Source organism: Canis lupus, chromosome 21, assembly GCF_011100685.1.
Source record: "Canis lupus familiaris isolate Mischka breed German Shepherd chromosome 21, alternate assembly UU_Cfam_GSD_1.0, whole genome shotgun sequence".
In the NCBI taxonomy this organism is placed as follows: Eukaryota; Metazoa; Chordata; class Mammalia; order Carnivora; family Canidae; genus Canis; species Canis lupus.
The window spans coordinates 11914523-11932176 of record NC_049242.1 but is presented as its reverse complement, the minus strand read 5'-3'; the positions used below and the strand labels follow the sequence as shown (position 1 = coordinate 11932176).

Sequence of the window (17654 nt, the reverse complement as noted above, 5' to 3'; positions counted from 1 at the left end):
CCTTTGTACCTTCTACATTTTACTCCCATCAGCCATGACCCTCTGTTGCAAATCCATCCTGTGCAATTAACTTCTACATATCCCATCCACAGAAGATTTTTAAATCGTCTGAGATTTGTATCATGAAAATATTAGGCATTTTAGTTTTCCATACATAGAACTATAAGATTGAATATCTTCCCTCTTGTCATCACCGCTTTGAGATTTTAATACGTATCCATTTCCTCTTTCACTTTTGATAATCATTGATTTAAGGCATCTCATACTTATTGAATATTTATAAATTGGCTAATGCTTTATATTTCTTTAAATCCCACAGCATTACTTGGAGGTTAATTTATTATTTTTATATTAAAGATGAGTTATTTAAGACTCAGAGATATAATAACTTGCTTAACAGTAATAATAGACCAAGTATTTGAAATCTAGTGGGGCAGAAATAAGGCTACCTGTTTACTGTCCATTTCATTTTCCTGCAGTACATTTCCAAGCCACAACGAGGTGGAAGGTTGTAAGCTCTGGTCAGTTCACTGTGCGCAAATGTTATAGGATTGGCTTTAAAGTATGCTCCTCAGTCTTTTATGTTCTCTCTTTCTTTCTCCTACTGTACATCCAGAAACAAAGGACTGCAAAGTGGTGGAGCCACATAAGGGAAGAAGCCAAAATAGTTGAATTTCTGCTTGTAGAAGGGTAGCATTTTATAGTTACCTGCGACCAGATCACCACTTAAACGTATGTAGAAGTGATCCTTCATTATGTTGTCACTAATGGTTTGTAGTTATTTGTTTCCACAGTTATTATGACTTATCCTAATTAATACACTTTGCCAGTTATCCATTTATTGCCTCTGTGTTCCAAACCCATCCTCTTTTCCAAACCCATCCTCTTTTTTGATTCTACAGCTGGACGCTACAAACATTTCTCCTTTTCCAGCAGGCACAGTATAAAGGCTTTGCCAGTGCAGGGTGCTAGAGGAATACTGTAGGAAGGAGGGGATTGTTTTTATCTAGAACCACTGCTGCCAGAGGCCATCTTCCTACCAGCAGACAGGTTTCTTGCCAGAGGCACTGGCAATAATGGAGACCTACAGGTGCACACCCTCCAGAGAGCTTCAGTGGGGCACCATCAAGCAACTGCCCAGCAAGTGGTTTTCTGCTCATCAGCCAAGGCATGAGGCACCCAAGTGAACGATTCCACCATCCAATGGGCCTCAGCAATACCTTCTGCAACAAAGTGGGTGGGAAGTGGGCAGGCTCTGACAAGCATTTTCATTCTTTGGATGCTCTCCTTCAGCCACAGAAGTGGTGGCTTTTCCCTACACCTGCTATTCCTGTAAAGTTCTTTCTCTCTTCATAATTAATTTGTTTTTGCTAATTAATAATTCCTAATGTTAAATGTTCCCTGCTCAACTTACTGAATAATGTCTGTTTCTTTACTGAACCTTAACCAATATGCACGAAATAAATACACAACTTAAAAATCGGTGCCATCCGAATCTATAGTAATATAAAATATGGCCACATGGAGACATATTGAAAATAAAGTATTTTGAGTAAGGTAGTCTGGAGTTTGAGGACTGATTCTGTCACTTGCTAGTTCTGTGACCTTTGGAGGGTCTCTAAATATCTCTCTTGCTATCGAGATTAAGTAGCATATTGTACATCTTTGGCACAAAGTAGGTACCAAATAAATGGTATTTTATTTTATTTATTTTTTTTAAAGATTTACTTATTTATTTATGATAGACAGAGAGAGAGAGAGGCAGAGACACAGGAGGAGGGAGAAGCAGGCTCCATGCCGGGAGCCCAACATGGGACTCGATCCCAGGACCCCAGGATTGCGCCCTGGGCTAAAGGCAGGCGCCAAACCGCTGAGCCACCCAGGGATCCCCTAAATGGTATTTTAAATAATAATTCACTATGAGGATTTTTCAGTACCTGTGGTTGAGCAATCTTTCGTTCTCTTGTCATATTCAAGTGATTGTGTCCCCCATAGCCTCACTGTAGATCTTTGTGTACTTATGTCAAACAAAGCATTTCTAAACGTAGCTTAAATTTCGTTCTCTCACTTTGTTTCTTTTGCCAAAGATTATAGTTGAATATCATTTCTGTTAAAATTAATCAGTATTTAAGGTGTTTATCCAATTCCTTCTCATGTTTCTTTGGGGAGATTCTCTGACCCCAATTATGCTTTCACAAGTCTTTTATTTTCCATCCTTCTATGATTCTGCTCACTATTTTTTCTTTCTGAAAGAGAGATTCCCAGATCATACTTTGTGGACTTTTAAGAATAACTGCTTCCTGATTTTTATAGGCAAACACCATCTGGTTAGAGCATTTTTTATATTAATTTTTAAATGTTAATTTAAATACAACATGTGGTATGATGTGTCTATTAGAACTTCCTCTACAGTAATTTCACAATATCACCTAGTCCCCACAAGTATTTATGTGCTTTATTTTTATTCCGTAAGCCTCTTGTCACTATTTATCTATTTATTTTGGGGATACTGACTGTTTAGTTATTATTAGCATAAAGCACCGGTTCTTCTATCAACTGTGTCTTTACACATTTCCCTAGCAGAAGAATATTTGAAGTAAAGTTTTCAATGCCTGTAAGAGTCTTCCATTTAAGTGGAAGCTGTTATTATTTATAAATAAACCTTATGGTCAAGAACATGGACCAGGAGGACCATGTACACAGACACATTGGGTAAAAGTCTTAACTCTCGTTTTTAAAATTAAATATAATTAACACACGGTGTTATATTAGTTTTAGGTATACAGTATGATTTAACAATTCTGTACATTTCTTGATGATAAGTATATTCTTAATCTCCTCCATCTATTTCACCCATCTCCCCATCCATCTCCACTCTGGCCCCTTTGTTTTCTGGATTTAAGAGTCTGGTTTTATTGTTGTTGTTATTTTTGTTTCCTCTTTTCCTTTGTTTGCTCATTTATTATTTTATTAAATCTACATATGAGTGAGATTATATGGCATTTGTCTTTTTCTGACTGACTTATTTCACTTAGCATTATACTAATTCCATCCATATTGTTGCAAATGGCAAGATTTCATTCTTTCTTACAGCATGAATAATATTCCATTATAAAAATATACCACGTCTTCTGTACCCATTCATCTACCAATGGACATTTAGGTTGCTTCTATAATTTGGCCATTGTAAATAATGCTGCAATAAACATGCAGTTGCACATATCTTTTTAAATTAGTGTTTTCATTTTCTTTGGGTAACTATCCAGTAGTGGAATTACTGGAATCATATGGTAATTCTTTTTTTAATTTTTTGAGGAAACTCCACGCTGTTTTCCACAGTGGCTACATCAGTTTTGCATTCCTACCAATAGTGCACGAGGATTCCTTGTTCTCTACAACCTTGCCAACATTTGTTGTTTCTTGTGTTTTTGATTTAGCCATTCTGACAGGTGTAAAGTGACATCTTGTTGTGGTTTTAATTTGCATTTCCCTGATAATTAGTGATGAGTAGCCAAAACAATTTTAAGAAAGAAAAAGAAAGCTGGAGGTATTACAATCCCAGATTACAAGTTATACTACAAAGCTGTAGTAATGGAAACAATATAGTATTGGCATAAAAATAGATACATAGATAAATGGAACAGAATAGAGAGTCCAGAAACAAACTCATGATTATATGGTAAATTAATCTACAACAAAGGAAGCAAAAATATATGATGGGAAAAAGCCTCTTCAACAAATGAAGTTGGGAAAACTGGACAGTTACATGTAAAAGAATGAAACTAGACCACTTTCTTTTCACTATACACAAAAAAATAAACTCAAGATTAGATTAAAGAGCTAAATGCGAGACCTGAAACCATATATAGAAGGAAACATAGGCAATACTTTCTTTGTCATAAGCCATAGAAACATTTTTCTATATTCATTTCCTCTGGGAAAGAAAGCAAAATTAAACTATCAGGACTACATCAAAATAAAAAGCATTTACACAGTGGAGGAAGCCATCAACAAAACGAAAAGGCAACCTACTAAATGGGAAAGGATATTTGCAAATGATATATCTGATATGGGGTTAATATCCAAAATATGTAAAGAACTTATACAATTGAAAACACAAATAATCCAATTTTTTAAATGGGCAAAGGACCTCAATGGACATTCTTCTAAAGAAGACACACAGATGGCCAACAGACACATGAAAAGATATTCAACATCAATAGCTCCACTTTTAATGACCATGTGGCATCTGAGTTACAAGCGGCAGAAAATCAACTCAATCTTCCCTGAAGAGATGAACAAAGAAATCAAAGAGGAATTTATTGCATCACACAACTGCAAAGTTAAAGGTTAATTCAGGATTCAGGCATAAATGGACTGAGGGACTCAAATAGGGCTTTCGTTTCTTCCTGCTCTCCTTTCTCTCATTCTTGGCTCTTCATCCTTATTGGCATGTGCTCATCTGTCACACATCCCGTGGTGTGAGAAAATTATGACAGTTTTCCATGGACCTCTTTCTTAAAGCTTTGGAGGGGAAGACATATGAGAGAACTTTGAATGGTTCAGTTGAATCACTAGCCCAGTCCTAGATCTCTTACTTTAGCCAGGAAGGATAAAGTACTCTGATTAACCCACTGTGGCCAAATGGGCAGATGATATCCTAAGACTCCTGCGCAGAATCATATAATATGTGTGGACATTGTTCTCTACCATTCTGTTTTCTTATCTGTAAATTGTGAAATCACCCACCACCCCAGTAGGGGAGATCATGATGATGAAATGGCATTTTGTTTGGAAAAGATATAAGACCTGAGCAATAACTATTAACATTTATTATAATAACAAGATAAAAACTAAGAATGTTATGTGGTAGAGACAGAAATGACCTTCTTTTTTTGTTCTGTAACCATATATTTTGCCTGTCTTGTTAACCCATCCCCATCTCCTTAAGAAAATAGCAAAGAGCAGGGACCCATGACTCTTAGTCCTCATGTTTCCATGACAACAACTATCACAGAAAAAGGAAAGAAACTAGCATATAGTAGCACTATGCATTTTGTAGAGCTCTTATTCAGAGCAGTCACTTGATAGCTGTTTGATGAAGTTCAGGGAATGCAAATTGACTGATGCTCTACGTCTGAATAGGTAACTTCTTAAAAGTGCAGTCCAATCAAAAACAGAAAACAATGTATTGTATTACAAGTAATAGAATGCTTTGATATTTCACATATGAAAAAAAAAAAAGCCCCTCTCTCATAAGGTTCCGTTAAGCCCATTTATAAGAACATTTTGTTCTAATAGAAAGCATAATCTGGGCCAGTTAGAAATTTGAATTCCAGAGTCTTATGTCTATCATTAATTACAGTTTGAAGGAGTACATTGCACTTAGGAAAATACTAAGGCCTGGGCCTGGGGATTCATATTCTGAAAATCAATACAATGGAACAAAATAAGTTGGTTTGTTGAAATGGAAATTTTCAGATTAATCTAGGCAGGGAGATAGTGCATCCACACTTCCCAGACAGATTTTGTCCTCATCTTTGAGAGTTAGTTAAGCTTAGTCCATCCTCACCTCTGACCTCTTTTTGTTGGGATGTCTCACACTCTTTTCTCTTCTAGTGTTGGGGAATATTCTGTTCCCCAGGGAGCCCAGAAAACGAAGGCTATTTTCACACTGAAACGGCTCGGATGCAGCCAAATCCAAATCCAGGTATAACACTAGTTCTGACATCGAGAGTAAGTCATGAATTTGGCAGTGATGACTCACCGGACAGATGCCAGTGGTGGTAAAGGATTCCTTCCTAGGGAATAAGAGCAGGATGATTCTCCATGGAGGCACAAGATAATGCACTGAGGGAGGTAATAACCACATACCGCTTTCTCCTATGGCCCTCGTTTTTTATTACAACTTTATTATTTACTTGCATACCATACAATTCACCTATTTCAAGTACGCCATTCAATGGATTTTTGTAAATTCACATCATTGTACGAGCCTTACCTCAATCAATTTTAGAATGTTACCGTCACCCACAAAAGTAAACCTTTAGCAGCCACACCTAATCCCCTTACGCCTGGGCAACAATGAATCTACTTTCTATCTCTATAGATTTGGTATTGTCCTAATTTTGATACCTCCAAAAATCGATGCCATTTTTTATCTGTTTTATTTGCACTACTTGGATTTAATAAATAACTAAGCATACAGAATAGTATCATAATAACCATATGTATCAATTACTTGCTATAGTTTAGGTGCTGTGCTAAGGGTTTTTCACATATTATCACAAGAGGACACCACCTCTCCTGATAGGTAAGAGAGGTGCTTAGCAGTGTCTGGCATATGGTAAGCCCTGTTAGCATTTCCTGGACTGGCTAAGAGGAGATAGTTCAGCATAATGCTTAAAAGCAGGGACATTGCGATTGGGCTCCCTGGGTTGGAAGGCTTGCCTTGCCCGTCTGTAGCTGTGTGAGTTTTGGCAAGTTGCTCAGTATCTCTGTCCTTCAATTTCTACATATATAAGAGAGGAGATGAGTAATTCCATGTAGGGCAGCCATGAGGATTAAATGACATAATAAAGGAAAGCTTACATATCAGTGACTCTCCCATAGTATGTATTTTATAAATAACAGTTAACATATCACCATAATGCAGCATGTGAGTGATAATGGTCAAGAGCTAAGCAAGTGTGGAAAGAGATTTGAATTACGTACAGTGGCCTACAAGGCTACAAGGCCGTGCCATTATGCTGGTCCTTGAAGAATGAGTAGGGTTTCCAGGCCAAAAAAAAAAAAAAAGGGGGCAAAGGATATTGTTAACATCAGGAAGTGCTAGCTGAACACAATAGTCTTGTGTGCCTAGATCCTGGTGTTTTAGGAAGAAAACTGTAGGCACATATGTTCAATTTCCTTAAACACAATTGGAGCTGTGGTCCCTGATTTATTTTTTTTATTTTTTTTATTATTTTTTATTTTTTTGTTTTTTTTTGTTTTTTTTTTCCTGATTTAAAACCAACTTATGTTTTTGGAAGAGATATCTTAGTTTGGACGTCTGACCTCTCTCTTGATACGTGGTAAATTATTTACATATTTGAGTTGCTATCTTAAGGTCTGAGAGCATAGTGCTTGCCTCGGCAGCACATATACTAAAATTGGAAGGATACAGAGAAGATTAGTATGGCCTCTGTGCAGGGATGACATGCAAATTCGTGAAGTGTTTCATATATTAAAGATGATAGGATCTTCTTGCAAAAAAATGTTTTTAAAAAGATCTGAGACCATGATTTAGTCATTTGTATCTCCAGAAAAATACCTAGCCAAATCCTGGGAGCTGAGTCATTATCCAACAAATATTAGTTGAGGGAGTAAGGAAATCAATAAATCAATGGATATTCGTTTTGAAGACCATGAAAATAACAATTTTCTGCGGTGGATTAGGGTTAGAAGGCCATTCTAATCTTACCACGCATATTTTAGACACCACAGTTCAGTGGATGTTTAGAAAGAAAAACAGTGAATTAGAGATTCCATGGTAATGAAAAATTGTTGCCTGGATGCTCTGATGTTTTAAGAACTATTAGCAGTTGAAGCTCAATCAAAAATGAAAATCCCTTGGGGTGCCTGGGTGGCTCAGTCAGTTAAGCAACCAACTCATAATTTCAGCTCAGGTCATGATCTCAGGATGGTGAGATCCAGCCCCAAGTTGGGCTCTCTGCTCAACTCAGAGTCTGCTTGTCCCTCTCCCTCCCTCCACTTGTACTCTTTTTCTCTCTCTCTGATAAATAAATACATAAATAAATAATAATTTTTTTTAAAAAATGAGAATCTCTTAATTGGGAGATGATCCTTGGAAGCACTGGCAGAGGAGTAGAGAAGTAGGACAGGCAAGGAAAGGAAAGCAAAAGGGTTGTGATAATGAGCAAGTTACCACTGTGTGAAACCTTGCCTCAGTCCCAGGGGGACCTCTGAGCGTTCATAGCATGAGATTCAGATTTATTCCACCTGAGGAGGGGAGGATGCTGAAGAACTTACTTCCCTGTATGTCAGCCTCAGATGAGACTGTTCCTGGGGGTGCTAACTTTGTAGCACTCTGGTCTGTCCAATGTGCAAGACAGACACACCCCATGCATCCGTGGAATGCTTATAAGCAGAGATGCAGGGGACTGCGATTGGAAGCATGGTGCTGAGGGGGTGTGGGCATTTCCTCACTATTGTCTCACTACCATAGTCCATGTCTTCCTTTCTCAGATTCATTTATGCCACAAGTTAAGTTCAGTCTGTCCTTTCACTGATTTTTAAAAATATTTATTTATTTATTCATGAGACACACACAGAGAGAGAAAGAGAGAGAGAGAGAGAGAGAGATGGGCAGAGGGAGAAGCAGGCTCCATGCAGGGAGCCCAATGTGGGACTTGATCCTGGGTCTCCAGGATCATGCCCTGGGCCAAAGGTAGATGCTCAACCGCTGAGCCACCCAGGCGTCCCCCTTTCATTGATTTTTTAAAGGAACTTCTTGGTCATAATTCCAAAAGGGAGAGAGAGAGAAATAGAGAACTTAGAACAAGGGTTGGTAGGACAAGCTAGTCTCCACTGCTGTAGTCAATCTTGAGGCGAGAATTGATATTCCGCATTTCCCTCCTTTACCACTTCCATTCCCCTGACCAACCTGCTCCTAGGCTAGGGTCACCCTGTGGGGCAAAATCTCAAGAGTTTTATTTCTAAGAGTATGAGTCCCGGGTTGCTCGTCCTCAGCAAGATGCTATCACTGCAATTGCCCTTTCAGTTCTCACTAGGCATGGAAGCATCAAGAGGCACCCCAACGAGTGCCATGATTTCTAGTCAGACTCCTCCTGTTTCATTATTTAGCAGCAACTGTATCCTCTTGGTAATCGGGATGAATTACCCCTGCCTGTGTGCTAACAGCCTTCTCCAACAACAGGCCTGTAGGCACGAGGAGCCAAAAATAATCAGGCAGCAGCTGAAGCTATAGAGTTAGCAGAGCCCTTACTGTGTCCCCTGGTAGAATTATCAAGACCTCTAACTCTGCAGAACCCGGAGTTGCAACAAGGGGAAGCTTGCTTTCTTAAGTTGATTCTTTAAAGTGATGGTAGGAGGCTTCACTCCCACTTCCACCTTTGATGCTAGCTATTCAGGACCTAGCACTAAATATACTAACATCATCTAAAAGTAGTACCACCTACTGAATTTAACCACATTGGTGTCATTCCCAGTGAAACACAGCAACATATTTACAGTCTCAAATCTGGTACAGAGAAGAGTGACCACTGAGCTTCTCATTGATGCTGGTATCCCTTTCTGGCGGACACTTCTTATTGTTTTAGTGAAGGGAGTGTCTATGGGCTTTCCTGAGGAACATAATCAGTTGGTAGTTTCTCTGATATCACAAAATAAATACATTATAATATGCCCACCTCTCTGAGACCTTGGAACTCTCTTCTAATACTTTGCCAAGGTAGTTCTGGCATCTCCACATCATTTATTTTGGGCCAACATTGTTTCCAAGCTTCAAAGAGCTATTCTAGTAGCACATTGGGATCAGTTCCAGGTTTACTTGCCAGAATGTTAAAAATTAACTCATTAAGGAGTGCTCTCCTAGAAACAGATTATCTATCATCTTGTGCTACATTCTGTCCTCCCTGATTGCATCTCAAGACCAAATCAAGAACATTCTCCAGATTCCTACCAGTACTTATTAGCCAGGTCCTATAGTTCATTTGATTAATAATCCATTTTACCCTGCAACATAGAACATATTTTTCTACTCAGTTCATAGTGAGACCTGATCCTAGTTATTTGTCCAGAAGCAATGAGGGCAGTTGGTAGCAGAACTCGAGAAGGAAAAGTATCACTTTATAAAACATCCTATTCAGGTGGAGCATTCATGTGGCAAGTGACTTTTCTCCCCTAGGAATGGGCAAGGGTCTTTTTTTTCTGGGCCTCATTTCAGAAACATCTTTGGGGCCAAGACTCCTAAGAGTATCTATCCAAATATCTCCTCCTATATTCAGTGTCTGACTCCTTTCCTAAAAGAATTCTCATTTTAGTGGAGGAGACTTGCTAGCTCTGTGTAGGGAGTCTCCTTTAAAACTCTGCTTCTCCTAAAATCAGATCTGAGGCCTGATTTTTAGCATCCATCCTCTCTATCCTATAGCAGAAGGAAATGAGGATCACTTTGATTGTTTGGAGGTCTTCGAACTTCTACACCAAATCCTGAGATGAGTGTTGGCTGACTCAAGACTGTAACGTTTCCTCCTACAGAGTTTCTGGAAGTTAGCCAACTCCATAATCTCATGTCTTTCAAAGACAAGAACAATAGACTTTCCTTCCATCTATATATATTTTTTAAGATTTTATTTATTTATTCATGAAAGACACACAGAGAGAGGCAGAGACACAGGCAGAGGCAGAGGGAGAAGCAGGCTCCATGCAGGGAGCCCAATGTGGGACTCGATCCTGGGTCTCCAGGATCACGCCCTGGGCTGAAGGTAGACGGCCAACCGCTGAGCCGCCCAGGTATCCCCCTTCTATCTATATTCTATCCTAATCCACTTGATGACAGTCTTAGTAATTATGTTGCTACATACAGTTTGTTAGGGATTAGCTCCACCATGTTGTTTATCAGCAAAGTGGTCCTTAGTACCACCTAGCTGCTGAATGATTCAGTTCAAGAAGCTGGTGTTGAGAATCTGCTTCTTGGGTCATCTTAGTCCCAGCTAACTTATTATGCTGGGGTTGGATTTCCCCATAAGACCCTGAAACAAGGACTTGAGTAAAAGTAGTTTATTTGGGAAGTGAACCCAGGATGGACCAGTAGAGGAGTAGAGAAGTGAGGAAAAAAGAAAAGGAAGCTCATGCAGGATGAGTCAGATGGAAGATTTCCCCTATGAGAACCAGGGGCTTCATCCCACTGGGAACTTCTGTAAGGCTTCATAAAGCATGCCTCAGAACAATGTTCCTGAGGAGCAAGGAACCTAGGGTAGTCATCCCTCAACTCCTGTTACCATTGGTTGAGAGACATTAACTCCTGGAATTTCTCACCTGCCTGCCTCATGGGTCAAGTGCTCCAGAGGCCAGAGAATGCCCTCTGGGAATGGGGTCACAAACATTCATAGTAAGAGGCTGAGTGGTTGGTGCTTATAGAAACAGGGAATGCCAAGATAATATTTGGGCAGGATGCTCAAAACATCTGTTACAAAAGATAAAGCTCCATGAGCATATTACGAATGTCAGTGCTGCCATTCTTTTTTTTTTTTTTTTGAGAATGAGAGAGAGAGAGAGAGAGAGAGAGACTGTAAGTGTGAGTGGGAAGAGGGCAGAGGAAGAGGGAGAGAGAGAATACCAAGCAGGCTCCACGCTCAGTGTGGAGTCCTATGTGGTGCTCTATGTCATGACCCTGAGATCATGACCTGAGCTGAAATAAGAATCAGACGCTAAACCCACTGACCCACCCAGGCACCCCTCAGTGCTGTCATTCAATGCCATTAAAAAGTAGTAGCTACCCACAGCATATCAGCACCATATCCATTGTGTAAACCAAAACATTATGATATCTGTTTTGTTTCTTTGCATGTTGATTGATTTGGTACCTTTCTTGATGAGAATATATGAGAATATATTCCTCTGCCTAACCAAGAAAATATGGATACACTGCTTGGCCTAAATGTTGATATGAACAATAGACAGACTCATCTCAGTATAATAGTGCCCAGAAGTTCCTTTAAGTGTATGTTTCTCATCCTGTTTTCAAAACAGAATTTTAGAAATGGGTCTTGAGAACCATGGATACATAGTCAAAAAGAAAAAAAATCACAATACTAAGACACAGCCTTTTCAGAAATAGGGAAACAGCATCTTTTAATGTCTTATTTTCCACTTGTGAAAATATATATAATATATATTACATGAACAGAAGAGTCCCACAGCTGGAATCAAAGAAAGCTAACAGAAAGGCACATATGGAGGCAGGTCTTTTCATAAGTTTTCAGTTAAACAACATTTAGGGCATCACAAGTGACAATAAAAGCCATAAAAGCTCAGGAAACCTGTGTACTGACTCTAAAGGGCTAAATAGGAAATGACTCTTAGGTCTGTTGAAAATGGAGGTCATCTCTGGAGAAAAAAGTTGTTTCTACTTAATAGGCCTGTCAGCCCAGCAGAGAATGTATTGGAGTCTGGACAAAGGCATCAGGGGCAAAGTGAGAGCCAGTGCTTAACTTGACAGCTAGACTGCTCTTCTCCCCTTTCTCTTTAAGACCTGAGGCCTTGGCTGATTCCAAGAAGCAAGTAACAGGGCTGATGCTGGCCTTGCAGAATTGTGGTCAGCTACAAGACAGAATTTTGTAACAGACTAAATATTTAACAAGCCTGTAAACACTGTGCTGGTGTTGGAAAAAAACATAAAAAAGAACACTTGCTTTTTTTCTCTCTTATAGGAAAGGTATAGGCATAGATCTTTGGCTTGCGACATGTGTATCCCTATCTTGACATTTACACAAATTGCTAAGAATTAAGACGTGAGATAATGGGATTATTTCTGTCAGATGCCAGTGAAGAAGCCTACTAGGATTTAGCACAGCTGGAGCAGCTGACAATCTTGGGCGATGTGAGGTGGGGCTTCACGATGTCTGGCTCAATGGACTCCATTAGGTCACACTCGTTTGCAAGTATATGTTTCACCAGGCATCTGGAGGCTTCATCAATGTTGATATTCTCCTGTAGGGGGAAAAAAAAAACAACTTTTCTTATCAATATACTAAAATAATTCTGGAGCAGGGTCCTATGTGTGACAAAGGGCGGTATTTTTGGTAATTCATTGGAATACCTCTTCTATATCCTACCCATGCATCCTCTTTCTATTCTCCACACTCTCATTCCTTCGAAGAACTTTCCTTTTCAGTCCTTCACAAAAGCAAACATATTTGTTTTGTCCCTTAGGAGAAAGTGTTTAACAGGCTCACTTACTTTTAATATGTTGGATTTAACTTAGAGGGCAATTTTCTTGTTTTCACATACTCTTACACACTATAGTGTCACATGTAAGACACGTATGTGTCTTCAGTCTGACTTTGGTTCATAATTGCCCACTGCCACATACTATTTTTGTGACCTTGATAAGAAATAGGAATAATAAGACACCTCCTATAGTGGTCAATAGTGATTTCACAAGTATTTTCTGGCTGTCTGCCTTTCAATCAAACAGTAGGAGCACGCTGCTCTGACCTCTTTGAAGTTACTCATGGACATGTGACTTTCATCAGACGATGGAATGTGAGGGAAGATGTGGCTCACTTTCATATAGATGGAATAAAAGGCAATGCTTCTTTCGTCAATCTTTTCTCCCTGCTTCTGCAATCATGGAAGCACAGAGATGGAAATGCTCTTGACCTGGGTCTATGAATGAGGGTCAAGAGGAGACAAGTATCTCATGATGATGTATGTAGCAGAGTCAGAATTATGACCTTGTTGTTCCAAGCCACTGAGATTTAAGGTCATTACTGTGATATTACCTAGACAATCCAGGTGGATAGAACTCTTCAAAGGAAAACATGAAACCAGAAATTTCAGTATGTGTTCAAGAATAAAATAAACTTAAATCTGGGGAAAATATGGAGCAAACATTTAAATCTAAAATACATTGTTTATGGAGATGCCTGGGTGGCTTAGTCACTTAATTGTCCAACTCTTGGTTTCAGCTCAGGTCATGATCTCAAGATGGTGAAATCAAGACCTACTTTGGGATCCATGCTCAGTATGGAGGCTGCTTGAGATTCTCTCTCCCTCTCCCTCTGCCCCTCCCACTTGTGCTCTCTCTCTCTAAAACAAATAATAATCTTTTTAAAAAATACATTGCTTATTCAGTTCTTCCAGATTAAATCGTTCCTGCTAATCAGAAAACTGAGAAATACAGAATATTTACTACTGGCATACTAAACAAAAAACCTGGATCTGCAGTAAAGTCAAATGTGTAGAACTTCTCTGAGTGTTTCCTCATAGTCAATGTAAAGAGATAAGGATTTTCTTATCAAATTATTTTACTACAAGGCCTTGTCTGGCCTGAAGTATAACTACTTATCTCTGAATTTTGTATGTGTGTCATGTTTGTTGATATATTTTGAGATCACTGCAAAAAGTCATACCTCATGGAAAATGTAAGAGGTAGTGATGGTTTGCAAATGTTACCTATGGCTAATGGCAGTTGATGTAAATATTCATTAGCATGTTCCCCATCTTTCAAGCCCAATCCTGAGTTCACCTGTGACCAAAGTTTAAGGAAATTTTTGGAGTTCCAGGAAACAGACTGATTATTTTCTCTTATTTACAGAGCCTTAGTGAAAATACTTTTTCTAAGTATAAAACAAGGTAAAATTCTGGTTGCTTTTTTTTTTTTTTTTTTTTTTTTTGCTTGTTTATAATGTTCTCATTGTTGTTGGTTTTTATTTCAGGCCAGAATTCATGTCTCTGAGCCTCCCATTCCTCAACTATACAATGGTCTTTTTTTTTTTAAGATTTATTATTTATTTATTTATTATTTATTTATGATAGACAGAGAGAGAGAGAGAGGCAGAGACACAGGAGGAGGGAGAAGCAGGCTCCATGCAGGGAGCCCGACATGGGACTCGATCCTGGGACTCCAGGATCGCGCCCTGGGCCAAAGGCTGGCACCAAACCGCTGAGCCACCCAGGGATCCCTATACAATGGTCTTGATGACAATACTTACTTAATGAAAAACTGCTTCTCCTTACAGGGTATAGTAGTCATTGATGCCTGCACAATATGTACACGCTGGGCACTTTATACACATAATCTTACTTAATTCCAGTTAAAGCCATATAAGGTAAGAGTTTGTTTTTTCTTACTGATTTTGTTGTTATTGTTAGGCTGGGCTTTGTTAGCTTTAGCTCAAGTATGTGCCTCATTCCATGGAAGCGGGTCCACAGAGATCGGCTTCCTCTAGCCTTGTTCCTTGCTGAGTGCATTACTGTGCCTTCAAGTCATTGCCCACGCTCAGCATGCCTTCTGCCACTCTTCCTCTGCCTGGTGTCATGCCCAGGGGTCACACCTGAACTATCTCCTCTCAGAAAGTAATCTGACTTAGATGGGGCCCCGCTCTTTGGGAGAGACCCAGCTCAACATCTGCTTTTGCACCCAGCCACTTGTTTACGTGAACAATTAGAAGCCTGATCCAGGTCTTCTGCTATCTCCAATTTTAAGAAAGTGCTATTGGGTAGCCTCACACAGCTTTCCAGATTTTGGCTTCATGGGCCAGCACATCTCATTGAGGAAGCCCTACTTCTGACTGGTTTTTAGGTGCTCGCCAAGCCATCAATAAACCAACACTTGGGTTCCCATTTGGCTATTGCTTGTGTGTAGGGAAGGAGGCAACAAAATCTCACCTCAAATATTGAACACAAGATATTATTATGTCTGTTTATAGATAAGAAAACTTAAGTTTAGGTAGATTAATGAGACAGGGAAACTAAAGGACTCCGTAAATATCTACTTTTTGCTCCTTTCCCTGCTTCTATTGTTGATAAGACCTGCAACCCCACCCCACTTTACAAGTGCCTCAAAATGAATATAGCATACGTCCTCCTTGTAACAGACAAGGAGTTGATGACTTCTCTAGAATAGATAACATCTAAGGTAGGAGCAGGTGAGGATGACCAGTTGAAAATAGCATTTGTGTGTTCCAGACCATCAGCACTAGACATCTTGACACCAAGGACTCCCGGCTCCAAGGAATGATGCCTAGGCCTCCATCTAACCAGTTCCTGAATCCCCGAGAGGGCATGTACACCGGACCACTGACCCCAGTAAAAAACCCCAGACCATGAACAAAGATGAGACTCTTGCTCCTTTCCTTTCCAAGTCTCCTGGACATTCCATCTATATCGGCTCTCTCAACATCTTCAATAAACTCTGCTTTCACCTCATGCTGGCTCACATTTGATTTCCATCCTATGTATAGCCAAAGACCCTCTTGGCTGGTCCTACAGGACCCCCTCTGGCTCCTTGGACCTGGCCTGCTGGTATCATTAGAAAACTTCCCCAAGATCACACAGTGGGTTGGGGCCAAAACTCACATCCAGGTCTTTCTGACATCAAAGCCGGCTCTTACCATGCCATATTCCTTTCCAAGATTGCTTTGGAAACCAAGTGCAAAAACAAATAAAACGTTCTTACTGCAGTGTTAAGGCCCAGTGCTAAATAAATCTTAGTTTCTTTCTCTTTCATACATTAGGGGAAAAAAACATGTTTATGTGATAGGAAAAACACATTTTAAGCATTCAAAAGGGCCCCCAGTATTAAGTTAGACTAGTCAGTAGTATTTTTTAAACCTCCACTCATATATTAACATGCCATTTAAATAGGGTTTTCTTTCATTAATGTGCAAACTGGCAAAATCTACTAATGAGGTGAGTGAAATGCAAGTGTGGATAGATTTATAAAACTTCATCAGCACTATGAGAAAGACAACAATAATCTAAGCCCAAGTAGTGGGACTACTTGGATTATCAAAAGATAAGATGATGCTGCTGAGGTTGTTCATTAAGTTGAACACACCTAATAAAGGCTAATTGGTGTTAGGACTAGGATTCGGGACCATGGAGGATGAGGCTGTCAATAAAGGAAAGCATCAGAGCCAAGGATCGCCTGCTTTCAGGTGGTGCATACGAATAATGAACAACACGGCAGCTCAATGACATTCATTAGCCCATTCAATTGATATAATTCAGAGTCCCACTAAGCAGTAGACACACAAAGGAAAAGATGATAAAATAAGTCCCATTTTTAATTGAGCTTCACCACTAGCAAGGTTTGTATAAACAGCAAAAATATAATGAGGTTGGAAAGGGTGTCTGGTATCACATCACTACAGAGCCTCGAGTGCTCAGGAGGCCAGGTAGAGTCACTGAGGACTTTCTGCAGGTGAGGTGTCAATAAACACAATATGATACACATCCATTACTAGAGAGACCCTTAGCACTCTGCCTGATCAATTCATCTATCAGTAAGTATTTAGTAAATACCTATTGGGTGAACCATGGTGCTGTTGCCATGGCATATCCAGTTCAGATTAGAAACTGAAAGCAGAAGCTTAGAAGAGGGGCAAATATGATCATTTATCGCACTCATTCTACAGAAAGGCCTGGTACCTAGTGTTCTGAGCACGGGCATGAAGCCAAACTCTTAGCTCCTCCACTTTGTGGTTGTGTGACCTTGGAAAAATGACTAACCACTCCATGCCTCAGTGTCTTCATCTGTCAACAGGGAATTAAGAGATCTACTTTACAGGTAATTGTAAGTTAATCCATATTCATATTTAGGACACATGAACTATGTAGACAAATACTCAGACAAGGGCATGGTCTACATAATCAATACCTGTTATCACGATATTGTCTTTTAATCATCAGAACACAATAATGTGTGCATTCTATTCCTCTATTTTGCAGCAGAGGAAATGGAGTAACTGGCTGATCTCAAGACACACACTGGTAAGCAATGGGGCCAGGTGTGAGATCAAGGAGAAGAGTAAACACGAATACCTACCACAATATTTACCATATGCTTACTACAAGAAGCAAGGTATAAAATGTTAAGAGTGCTGGCGTAGAGCCAGACACTCAGC

At 39.5% G+C, this 17654-nt stretch overlaps 1 protein-coding gene, 1 long non-coding RNA gene and 1 other non-coding gene across 4 annotated transcripts in view; 2 read left to right on the top strand and 1 right to left on the bottom strand.

The window, feature by feature from the left end:
- Positions 1-609: 609 nt before the first annotated feature.
- Positions 610-15938, top strand: LOC111091495. 2 transcript variants are annotated; one of them, XR_005375527.1, is made up of 4 exons: positions 617-732; positions 5620-5710; positions 14766-14855; positions 15715-15938. It is a non-coding gene; the product is annotated as an uncharacterized LOC111091495 (long non-coding RNA). The 2 variants fall into 2 exon arrangements; XR_005375526.1 differs by lacking the exon at positions 5620-5710 and having other exon boundaries at positions 610-732.
- LOC119865076 lies at positions 7122-7228 on the top strand. The gene has a single exon (XR_005375938.1). It is a non-coding gene; the product is annotated as a U6 spliceosomal RNA (small nuclear RNA).
- Positions 11848-17654, bottom strand: part of RAB38 (RAB38, member RAS oncogene family) — a 55545-nt gene continuing 49738 nt past the window's right edge. Inside the window, exon 3 of the mRNA XM_038568354.1 lies at positions 11848-12732. Within this exon, the coding sequence (XP_038424282.1) occupies positions 12580-12732 (153 nt within the window). The 3' untranslated portion in view covers positions 11848-12579. The remainder of the gene's footprint in view (positions 12733-17654) is intronic.